This window comes from Camelina sativa, chromosome 10 (genome assembly GCF_000633955.1).
Source record: "Camelina sativa cultivar DH55 chromosome 10, Cs, whole genome shotgun sequence".
NCBI lineage: Eukaryota > Viridiplantae > Streptophyta > Magnoliopsida > Brassicales > Brassicaceae > Camelina > Camelina sativa.
The window spans coordinates 13,481,491-13,493,884 of NC_025694.1; the positions used below are offsets into that span (position 1 = coordinate 13,481,491).

At 34.3% G+C, this 12,394-nt stretch overlaps 2 protein-coding genes across 2 annotated transcripts; both read right to left on the reverse strand.

Moving 5' to 3' along the window:
• Positions 4,438–7,429, reverse strand: LOC104718806 (DEAD-box ATP-dependent RNA helicase 1-like). The gene is made up of 9 exons (XM_010436610.1): positions 7,188–7,429; positions 6,797–7,031; positions 6,431–6,685; positions 6,199–6,347; positions 5,892–6,069; positions 5,597–5,784; positions 5,302–5,506; positions 4,979–5,084; positions 4,438–4,728 (listed from the first exon to the last, which is right to left on the reverse strand). The coding sequence occupies exons 1-9, from the start codon at positions 7,313–7,315 to the stop codon at positions 4,604–4,606; spliced, it is 1,569 nt and encodes a 522-aa protein (XP_010434912.1). The 5' UTR covers positions 7,316–7,429; the 3' UTR covers positions 4,438–4,603.
• Positions 7,761–11,986, reverse strand: LOC104718807. Its single transcript, XM_010436611.2, has 12 exons — positions 11,561–11,986; positions 11,256–11,439; positions 11,100–11,168; positions 10,912–11,010; positions 10,548–10,627; positions 9,718–10,447; positions 8,909–9,546; positions 8,700–8,784; positions 8,550–8,601; positions 8,404–8,453; positions 8,261–8,308; positions 7,761–8,118 (listed from the first exon to the last, which is right to left on the reverse strand). The coding sequence occupies exons 1-12, from the start codon at positions 11,845–11,847 to the stop codon at positions 7,942–7,944; spliced, it is 2,499 nt and encodes an 832-aa protein (XP_010434913.1). The 5' UTR covers positions 11,848–11,986; the 3' UTR covers positions 7,761–7,941.

The following is a 12,394-nucleotide window of genomic DNA, read 5'->3' on the forward strand; positions in this document are numbered from 1 at the left end:
AACTAAAACAAAACAAAAAAGAGTAAATTACTAGAATTGCTTTTAATCATATGTGATTAAGTATTTCACCCATTTGGCCTTGTTTTGTGTTAGTTTGCAAAAGAAAATGATTTTGTAGAATAAATCATATGTTTTTAGTCGTTTTTAATTATTTCTCAAATTAAATTTTGTTTATTAATGAGTTTTCCTAGATTTTTGTCTTGAAGAAACATCTATAGCATGAAAGAAAAAGAAGTCTAAATATAATATAAATTTGAAGTGAATTATACTACAATTCTATTGATTTATCACAACTACTAAAAAAATGAAGGAAGAAAAAAAAACATGAGCCAAATATAAGCAAAACCTAAGCAGGAGATCACCATTCTTCCTTTCTAACTGTAATGATAAGATCCAAAATTAAGCGAGAAGGAAAACAAATGTTGAGTGATATCTTAGATTATTTTGTCAACTTAAAGGTGACTTTTATACAATACTAGGTTTTGAACTCACGCAACGCGTTGATTTATTTGATATATTTTGATATATTTTGATAAAAATTGTATATGATTGATTACGATAATAAAATATTATCTCATAAAAAAATTAAAATTAGAACTAAGGAAAAAAAATTAAATTTCAAATACTCAATTTTTTAAAATATAAAAATCAGTTGTGTTATAAAATCAAATCTGATAAAAAAAATCATAAATTTAACTTGACGTCGAGGCGAGACAAATCAAACTGATGCCCTCACATATCCTAAACCATTTTCTTTGACCACGAGAAAAACGAAACAATTTTATAATCATGAATTTAACTCGTTTTCATATTTAATTGATCGCTACCACCTATGTTTTCGTATTTTTTATTCAATGTTTTCTTATTCTTCATATTCTTTCCTGTCATTTTCATTGTCAAATTTTGTATTAATTTTCATCGTAACTTTTACCGTTTGATTCTTCGTTATACTCTTTTTCTTCTTCTTCCTCGTCAACTTCTTCACATTCTTCCACTGAAAAACCTTTTTTTAGACTACCACACAACTTGTTAACCCATCAAACTCCAAGAACAAAATCATTTCTTTTCTCATAAAATTTGTGAAATTCATAATTCATGATTACAAGCATAGTCAACACATGCACCCAATTATTGACAATTTTATCCATATACTTATTTGGTTTTAGATCCACGCGTTTAGAAACTTCTCAAACCAAAATCCTTACTTGGTTTATAATATTTAAAAACATAATAAAATATACTAATAATTATTTATTTAATATGAATCATATGATATATAGAAATATGAGTACACTATAAGAACATATTAATTATAAATAAATAATATCTATTATATTATATCATCAAATAATATCAACCGTATATATTATCAAATAACTGTAACCGTATATAACAGTAACCGCTTGAACTGTAACCATATTTAAACGTAACCGTTTAACCGTTTGTTTAACGGTTCTCGTTAAGGTTACAAAAATTTCTAACCATAACCGATTGTTAATAAACCTTAACCGTGACAACCGTAACCCTGGCCATGCCTATGTATATCTAATAAAACATGTGTGTTTATCGTCTATCTTTCTACTTTAAACCTCAAAATTTGACTCAAACATCAAATTAAGGTCTTGCGATGTCAATCCTTCTTCCTTAGACCCAAAAATAAAAAATTAATGAAAGAATATCAACTCATCTATAAAAACATACACAAAAGTATGTTATACAGCTCATAAGAAATAAAAAGCACAAATGTAGATAAATAAGATAATTTCTGTTTTGCATCAATATTTATAATATGTTAAACTTTTAAAAGGTTTCGAAATATAAAATTCGAACCTTTTAATTTTTTTTTTAATATTTGTAATATTTTAAACTTTTAAAATTTAAAACTTATAATATTTAAAAACTTTTTGAAAGTTAAGAACTTTTAAAAGTTTCAATATTTATAATATTTAAACTTGTAAATCTTTTAAATATTATAACATTTTTTTGAAACTGTTTAAAGTTTTAATTTGATCAAATAAAAAACCATATCAAACCAAATAAAACTTTAAAACTTGGACGAATGATAAATCAAGCTTTCCTGCTCATTCGTTGTTGGAAGCAAATTAATCTTATTTATACTGGTTCTGAACATTGTCTAAAAAATTTCTAGCCGATGTGGGATATTGTGCTTAGTTCTTTGATTTCCATAAATTTAAAATTTTCCTTTCTCTAAAAAATTCTGTAAATTTAAAATATGTTAATGAATGACATGTCAAATAATGATAGGTTGTTTAAAATAATTATTAATATAGAAAATTCTGGAAATTGTATAAAATGTTAATAAGTGATATGTCAAATTTCTATTGGTTGTTTAAAATCCTAGGTTTTGAACCCACGCGCAGCATGGGTATATTTGATATATTTTGATGAAAACTATATATGATTGATGATGGTAGTAAAATATTATCTTATAAAAAATTTAAATTAGTGTTAAAGAAAAAGTTAAATTTCAAATACACAATTTTTTGAAATATAAAAATCAGTTGTGTTATAAAATCAAATCTGATAAAAAAATCATGAATTTAACTCGACATCCAGGCGAGGCGAATTAAACTGATGACCTCACATATCCTAAACCATTTTTTTGACCATCAGAAAAACAAAACAATTTTATCATCATGAATTTAACTCGTTTTCATATTTAATTAATCGCTACCACCTAAGTTTTCGTGTTTTTTATTCAATGTTTTCTTATTCTTCATATTCTTTCTTGCCATTTCTATGTCAAATTTTGTGGTAATCGTCATCATTACTTTTACCGTCTGGTTCTTCGCTATACTCTTTTTCTTCTTCATCCTCGTCAACTTCTTCACTTTCTTCCACTAAAAAACCTTTTTTTGAGACTACCACACAACTTGTTAACCCATCAAACTCCAAGAAAAAATCATTTCTTTTCTCACAAAAATAAAAAATAAGATAAAAAATTAATGAAAGAATATCAACTCATCTATAAAATCATACACAACAATATGTTTTACAGCTCATAAGAATAAAAAGCACAAACGCAGATAAATAAAATAATTTCTGTTTTACATCAATATTTAGAATATTTTAAACTTTTAAGAGGTTTCGAAATATAAAATTTGAACCTTTTAAAAAGTTTCAATATTTATAATAGTTTAAACTTTTAAAATTTAAAAATTATAAGATTTGAAAACTTTTTAAAAGCTAAGAACTTTTAAAAGTTTCAATATTTATAATATTTAAACTTTTAAAAATTTTAAAAATTATAATATATTTTTTGAAACTTTTTAAAGTTTTAATTTGATCAAATAAAAAACTGGATCAAACCAAATATAAAACTTTTAAACTTAGACGCCTGATAAATCAAGCTTTCCTGCTCATTCGTGATTGGTAGCCTATTAATCTTATTTATACTGGTTCTGAATCATTGTCTAAAAAATTTCTAGCCGATGTGGGATATTGTACATAGTTCTTTTATTTCCATAAATTTAAAATTTCATTTCCTAAAAAATTCTGGAAATTTTAAAAATGTTAATGAATAACATGTCAAATCCTGATTGGTTGTTTAAAATAATTCTTAATATATAAAATTCTGAAGATTTTAAAAAATGTTAATTAGTGACATGTCTAATCACAATTGGATGTTTAAAATCCTAGGTGAACGCCTTAAGGAGCTTATAGCTCCTACTTTTTATTAGTATAGATTTAAAGATCATGCATGATATAAACAATGAGTTATTAAGTAAAACAGCAATCGATTTTCATTATTTCAATGCAGTTTTGCATGGTTTAAGATGTTACAAATTCAATTGTTCAGTTGTATGATACTTCCTCCGATTCAGATTGGTTGTCTTTTAAGGTTTTTTCATACAAATTAAGAAAATAATTAAAGTTTATATTTTACCCTTCATTAATATATTTTCTAATTTTTTTAATTGGTGAAAACATTAAAGTAGTTGACAAAATTGAAATATCTATAAATCTTCTACACTGAAAATTCAAAAAGACAACTATTATAAAAATTAAAAATCAAAATTTTCACTCTAGAACAACAATTAAAACAAAACAGAAAGAGTATATTACTAGTGAATTGCTTTTAATTATATGTGATTAAGTATTTCACTCTTTTGGCCTTGTTTTGTGTTAGTTTGCGAGATAAACTGATTTTGTAGAATATATCATATGTTTTTAGCCGTTTTTAATTATTTCTCAAATTAAATTTTGTTATTTAACGAGTTTTCTAAGATTTTTGTCGTCAAGAAAAATCTATATGACATGTATCTTGCTTTACATTCAAAGCTAATAAACTTGACTTACTCTTCCTGACCAATGGTAAAAAGTTCTTATAACGACTGTTATGTAGCTAATGGACCAGTGAGAATTTTATATACAAGTGATCATAATTTCGGTTAGCTTATTAAATAATCGGGCATCTGAGAAATAATAGTATATGAAGCACAATAAATTGAGGTTTCATTAATACAATGGATGATAGTTCGCTTATGAAAACTTAACTTTTATGCCAAGAAATATCTCAAACTAATAATAATATGACCGGATCGGACCCGATTGAGTACTGGATCCGACAGACCCAAAAGAACTATGTGTCTGATGTCGTTTTGTTGAATTTGGTTTGGGAGTTTACGATTCTTGAATTTTGCCTAAAAGCTTGTCTTCCTTTCTTGGGTGCTTCAGACTCAACCAACTCCTTGAGCTTCTCTAGAGCTGAAACGAGAAATGACTTCATCATTTGCCAAAATACAACAATTTCAATGGCCTTATATGTTTCCTAGGAAACTCTAACTCTACATCAATAATGTTAGGAAGTAATGCTCTATATCAAAATTCACATTGTCATCAGGAGGTTTAACAATTATGCCACAGTGCAAAATTCTCAATTACACATAAGTCCCTTTCTTTCATGTCTATTTGTAGAGTGTTTCCTAGAAATATGTACACAAGGCTAAGAAATTACCGGGTGTGTAAGTGGCACGAATGGAATCTAATGACGTGGGCGAGATCGGATAGATAGGACATGAATCACTCCCAACTTTCTTCAGGAGCTTTGAGAAACGCCTTACCTGAAATTTTTTAAAATTTCCAAATGAACAAGTGGAGCTAGAGTCAAGAGCTTAAGCATGGTAAAAGTAACAAAGATTCAGATAAGAGGGTTCCAAACAATTGTCCTATACAATTACCTTAAGTGATAAGTGAATGATTAAGTGAGATGAGTACAAGATACAAGATTCTGATATTGTATTTTCTTCCCCTGTTTGAGACACACAAGTTTCAGTTTACCTCATGATTACTCAGCAATGTGAAGCACCGCCCAGCCTGGCCTGCTCTAGCTGTCCGCCCAGCACGATGGATGAAGGTCTTTGCAAAAGGAGGCATATCATAGTTTATGACATTTGTTACCCCTTTAACATCCATTCCACGTGTTAGAGCATCCGACGCAACAAGAACTTGGATATCGCCTTTTCTAAAGGCTTTTAATTCTTTGCTGCAGCCAAAAATTTTCAATAAATGACCAGATTTCTTTATGTATGAGTGCCACAGGGTGCTACTAAGTGATGCAAGATTCAAATATTACCTTCGAACGGATTGGTTCAGACCACCTGAATACTCTTTTGCTTTTATTTTTGCGTCACCGAAAAAGTTGAGTAACTTGCATAGACGACGAGTAGTCTCTACGGAGGATGTAAAAATGATACACTTTTCACCTTCCCATGATTTTAGGAGAGCAACTAAATATACAGGCTTCATCCCGGTTTCACAAATCTGTTAAAAGACATGTGAAGTAACAAATTCAGGAAATAAGATCTTTGCAGATAAATGTTGCGCCAAAACATTTGAAGAAAAACAACACATTAAACACATATACATACCAGTCTAAGGCATTCCAACTTCTCGGGTAGTCTGTATCGGCTTCCACCAGTTGTCATGAATAACGGATGATGCAGGTCAAGCTGAATAAGCTTGCTTGGATCCTGCGTCAATGTAGCTGATACTACCATCTTCACCAACCTTGGATATGGTTTACCCTTGAATCCTCTTTCCACACTTCTGTGGATTTGAAGTAAGCATCACATTGGTTACTTTTAATCAGCTTTGACTACAGCCTTTAACCAGCTGAGGTTATTATGTGACTAATGTAGTATAAGAAAGGAAAATTGCTTGAGAGATGGAACTCACTGTCTACGAACAGTCTGCAGAGCACCAAAAGCGGAAGGAACAAACGCAGTAGGAAATAGGCCATCGTCAGATGCCTGAGTAAGTTGCAGAACAGTTGGTAGCCAGGATTGATAAGCCTCCCTTAGCAATCTGTCGGTTTCGTCAACAACCTGAAACAATTCGATTTATCAAACATACTGGAAACTAAGACAGAGGTGAACTAAGAAGCGAAATCTGGATTTTTTTTTCATACAAGGTAACGCAAATGCTCAAGAGTAAAGCCCTTGGTGTTGTTGATATGATCCATCAGCCTTCCTGGTGTTGCTATCAATATGTCCACAGCACTCTCAACGTTTTGGGAAAGATCGTCAGGATCAAAGCATATCCCCGCATCGAGTTTAGGTGTCTTGATGAGCTGTGAGATTTCACCGGCTATAGAAGATTGACCCACAGCTGAACCAACAGTTAATCCCACAGCTGGAGCTATAGCATCAAACACATCCTTAACCTAAACTTAGAAATGACAAAACGGAAGACTTCAGTAAACCATAGAAGTTGTTGTTGCATTTCACACACAAAAAAAAAAAAAACAAACAGAGAGCCAGAAGTGGGAACCTACCTGCAAGGCTAAATCACGAGTGGGCAAAACGACTAAAGCACGGAGGCATCTCACAGGACGAGAAGCAAGGATTTGCAAAATTGGTAAAGCATAAGAGAGAGTCTTGCCACTTCCTGTTGGAGAGTTAACACAGATGTCTCTTTCGAAACCACCTGGCCCTATTGTCTCATGCCAAACTGAAACTTGCACTGGAAAAAGTGAAGAGATACCCATCTCCTCCAATGCCTTCTTCAACCTTATCACATATTAACGATTCAACATCATCATAAGGAAAAGAGACATAGTTTCAGAAGCTTAAAAAGTCATCATACAACTAAGAAAATTTCAGCTGGAATCAAAAGCTGTAACAGAGATACTTCAATCAAAGGTTATATACATAAATCGATGTTACCTGGGATTAAGGCAAGGGAGGGTTTCGAGAGCACAGGTTTCGACATTGCTGACGTCAATCGGAGCTCTCATCCATGGAACAACAGAATCAATCTCTCTCTCCGCCGCATCCTCTTTATCTCTTCCCATACTCAGCTTAATCGTTTTCTGTGGCGATGATTTTCCGAGGACGAGAAGGAAGAAGCCGTGACGGTGGGTGGTGAGACAAAAGCTTCTCTCCGGCAACCAAAACCCTCCTTCGATTTCGATGATTATTAAAAGTAAAACCAAGGGTTTTACACATTTTACCTGTTAACCCATGAACCGATCGGTCGAACCGGAAGGTCCGGTATGTATATTTTTTAGTCAACCGGTTCATGATGTACAGTACCGCAAAAACAGGGGGTGGATTTCAACTTAAAGAAAACTAAACTATATAACCGACAAATACAAGTCCACCACACTTGACAAAGCCAAAATATACCAAACAAAAATCTCAAAAACAAGAAATACAATTTAAATCTTTAAAATTATAGAAAAGGTAGACTAGTTCATTGATTTAACTCAAACCAATAAACTATACAGAAGAAATCGATATCGTGAAAACTTTATATTTCCCTTTAACAAATTCTGACTCATTTATACAAACATACCCACAGTCTAAGGAGGTAGAATATACTGTGTAGTATTTATTAAGAGGGTTACCGAATGTGGACTTTCTCTCGAGTTTTTAGTTTTTTACATACAATTGTCGAGTTTAAAGAGACCTTATAACTCTAAACGAGCTGAACCACGGCAGCGACTCTCAGAGCACCGTTCTGGAGAAGTTCAGAGAGCTCATCGAAGAGCAGTGCGGTACGCCAACCCCACCCTTTGGGAGCTTTAGGCAGAAGAGTTCCTCTCTGTTTAAAGCTCCCAAACAACATCACTTCTCTTTTTGACGGGCATATCAGCTACAAGAACATTTTAAAATAATATTAGCTTATTATGACTAAGATGCATCAAAACAAGACCAAAGATTTTTTCATTCCGCTAAGACAATGGAATCGTACATGAATATCAACAAGAACTTGAGCATATATATTTGTAAGATACCTGGTAACGTGCAGTCACTTTGTCACGAGGATCTATGTAAACATGAACCTGAAACGAGGTAGAAGAGATTGTTATTTCACGAGAAATGACAGCTGAAGTAGCTTTTATAGCTCTATTACAACAATGTACCGTAGAAAACTAACCTTCCTTACTGAATCCAGTATCTCTGCTTTGCGACGGTGAAGAAACAATCCTGTAGAAATTCATTATCAAGTTATGTATTATGACACACCAAACTAACTAATGTGAGGAAAACATGTGATCTTGTCATTGTATTGACTCGTGTTACCAATAGTTCGACGTCCTTGAGGGTCTTCATCATTGAACGCCTGAATGCTAATCTGGATATGGTATCAAAACGCAACCCAAATTTCATAGTTAGAAACGCCAGACCAGCTTCAATAGAAAGTTTGATGATCAAGTTGTGAGTTTGTGATACCTTCCACAGAGAACCAGCATAGAAGAATTCCGGAGAATGCTCAACATGACCATTAGCGAGTCTATGGACATCTTCAAATTCAACCCTGCAGACAATGAAAATATGCATATGAGAGGAATCATTTACCAAACAGGACAAAGTAAGGAGTCACAGCAAATTTGATTAAATCAAGAGAGTTAGTTACAAGTAAACAAAACTGGAAACATTACCCAAAACGAAAAGGAGGAAAGTGACACAAAGGTGTCCTTCTATCAAGTGATATGGTACAACTTGCGTTCTCCCACTCAGTCCCTACTGAAGGTTGCTTTGGTTCTGACATTCCAACAGTACTTCCACTGCCACACCCTCCCTCCGTTTGACCACCACGATGATTATTACCAATACCGCTTGTCCCTTGGCTCAGCCCAACAAGAGCTGTCAAACCATCTTTAGAAATTTCCCCACTCTGATCAATCCTACCTTCAGAACCATCACTAGCAATAGGTTGCTGACCATTTCTGCTAATGGGGACACGAGAATACACAAAAGGTGTAGGAGGCCATGCAGGTGGTGGCACAAATGTAGCTTCGCAGCCAATGCCTGCAAGTCCATCGATGTGTTGTCCTCTGACACTGATCCTGACAGGCTTGAAGATACCTATTCCTTCGCCTTGAGAAGATTCCGTCACATACACGTTTTCCATGTCTCCCATCATATTGTTCTGCACATTGTCTTGGCAAAAATAATTGTTAAAGGCTGCACCATGTGAAACCCCAAATCCCTGTTTACACGCGCATGCAACACTGATAAGGCAACACCTTTTGCATGTGTTGGCAGCAACTTCCTGCACCCTTTGACTGAGAAGCATCTGGATAGTAGTCAAACATAAAAACATTAATGCATTTATGTACGCAAACATTTACAACCAGAGTAGAGTTGCTACTATTAAGACAAATGTATCAATGCTAAGCGGATCAACCACCCCTAAATTTCTAAGACTGGCTGAGTGAGAAAGGAAGCAAGTTTAAGGACAACGAACCTGCAACCAGAGGCCATCATTCACGGCTTTACAAGGGAAACCCAGCTCTTCAAGTTCTTTTCTTGCGTTCAGTAGTATTTCAAAAGACATATTGCAATACAAAAGCGAACCACCTTCAAAAGTGTTAACAAAGGCACCGTATTCTTCCTCAGTAAATCCACATTTTCCTTTAACAGAACCTGTACCTTGCCTAGTCCCCACAACCCGTCCACCCCATGTTAGAGCAGAAACACCACAGTTTCCCCAGTCATTGACCACAAAACCATCAGAAGAAGAACCTAAAGTAGGAGAATTTCTAGAGTCTGCTCCTGATAACCAACTATCATTACCCAAATGGTATGCTTCTTCAGAAGGTCCTTCAATTGCCACCCCACTGCCTTCTGTCTTATCAACAACACTGGTGCTAGTACGACCAAAGCTTGTTTGTGAGCTAGCAGATTGCTGAAAGACGAGGTTTGAACCAGAAACACCTCTTTGGAAATCAACAACACCTTCTGCGACTGGAACAATTACGTCATCACTAGCATCTCTTAGACCGTCTTCTATATCTAAATGACCAATCTTACTTTCCAAACTCCCGAAGGAGAAATCATCCATCAATTTTTTCCCCTTCGATATAGCAGAATCAATAGGGAAGCTTGTCCCTCTCTCAAATCTGGAATCTTGATTGGAATGTTCTGTGTTGGAAAGAGCACCATTTGCAATGAAGGCATACAGTGCCAGTTCAAACCTTTTTGACATGGAAAGAAACACGGTTTAAGGAGCTTAATAAATGTAACATACAGTATAAACTATAAACTGTAATCCAATTATTCTATGCAATTCTGTACCGTTTTTCTTCACTAGGGACCCATAATTCATCAGATGTCAGCAATGCGCATAGAGTCTGTGCAGAGATTTTTGGCAGCATCTGACAATAAAATGCGACTAAATAATTAGCAAGAAAGAAAAACTAGAAGTAGTTCTAAGTGAACTAAGAACTAGGAGATGCTTTCTAGATAGAATGACATCAAGGATAGAAGAAGGTGAAGCCAGATACATCATTTCAATAGTTAGGAGTTAGGACAAACAATTTAGCAACCAGATGAGTAGACCAAGATATTTTTGCTTCTGACGGATACCCAAAAAGAAACAAGACAATCACTAACGACACAAAAATCATAAAGTCAGTCTAAAGCATAGACATAAAATTACCTCTCTCAGTTCCACAGCACCACTTTGACAGAGATAACCCCAGCAAGCGTTCCTTACACGTTCTCCATGTATGCCATAGTCTTGGCTCTCAGCAAACACCTGAGTCACAAGTGGAAGAAGCTCTGTGTACTCAAGAATCACGTAGAACACGGAGGCTGAAAAATACACATGACTGAGATTTCTCAAACCTGATATGCCAGGAAGTTTGAAGTCCTCAGCTCAGAAATAATAAAATCAGTGCATATTGCACACAAATCCTGAATGACAAAAACCTCTAGGTTTTTAGATAAACTGATCCAAAAGAACCTAGTCATATTGAAGTAAGTCATAAGTATTAAGAATACCTGGAGATCAAGAAAAGAAGCTGCAGCTAAAACGCGAAAGGCGTTATCATCATCAAGCTTAGGATGATACCCATATAGATAAGCCAAAGCAACAGAAATTGCATCTCCATTAACATTTTTATCATCCACAAGTAAGTTTACAACCGGAGAGCTTGCTTCTTTCCATGGACCTTGGAGCATAGTCCTTAAATCACAAAAATTGCATACATTTCTAATCAAAACCTGAATATCAAAAACAAAACCTATCCCCACATAACACCGGCCGCTGAACAATTTTTTGATAACTAAACAATGGAATCATATACCTGAAGTAAGAGCTGCGAGATAGAATAAGCCGATGGAGATGGTAGCTGGATCCCATAGCTTTTACAATAACATCGGAAAACGCACCGGAGCCGAAACCTTCAGATTGAATATGATCGCATAAGGAAGTAAGATTACAATCGAGAGAACGAAGCTCCGATGTAGTCTGATCACTTTCAGAAAGAACCGGTGGCGAAGGTTGAGGAGACGGTGGTGGTGGAACCGTCATCCTCATATGATGATGATGATGCGACACCGACGTTCTAGAGTTTCGATAGTCTTGGTCCATAAAAAACAACGATGTCGAATTCTCAAATTAATTGTTGTTCTAGGGATTCAATTTCAATTGAGGAGGAAAGCCATTGAAGACGGAGAAAGAAGCTCTCTCTCTCTCTCTACCTTGGACTTCAACAGTCACACACACCAAACTCGCGTGTTAAGTGATAACCTAAAACGCAGTCGTTTTGTAGACTTTAAGAGAAATTACTAAATTGGAAAATACCAGTTACGATAACCGAATCTAATTTAACTAAACCGAACCGATGCTTATGACCGTTAGAGCCAAAAACATTCCCAACGGCTAACTTTATCTTAAGCTTTTTTTCTTCCTTTTGAATTTTCGAATAGAAAATGCGAAAAAGGGAACAAAAATTTCGTCTTTATAATTAACTAAACCCTACCTTCCATTGATTGATTTATCCCACAGAACAATTTTCAAAACTCAAAGGCTTTGAATGGTTGCTCCATACACTCCATACTAAGAATCTCTCTCTGTCTCTTTGAATTCTCAAAACTTTCATCAATGGCGTTAAGGAACATTGAAAGCGCTCTTCCGA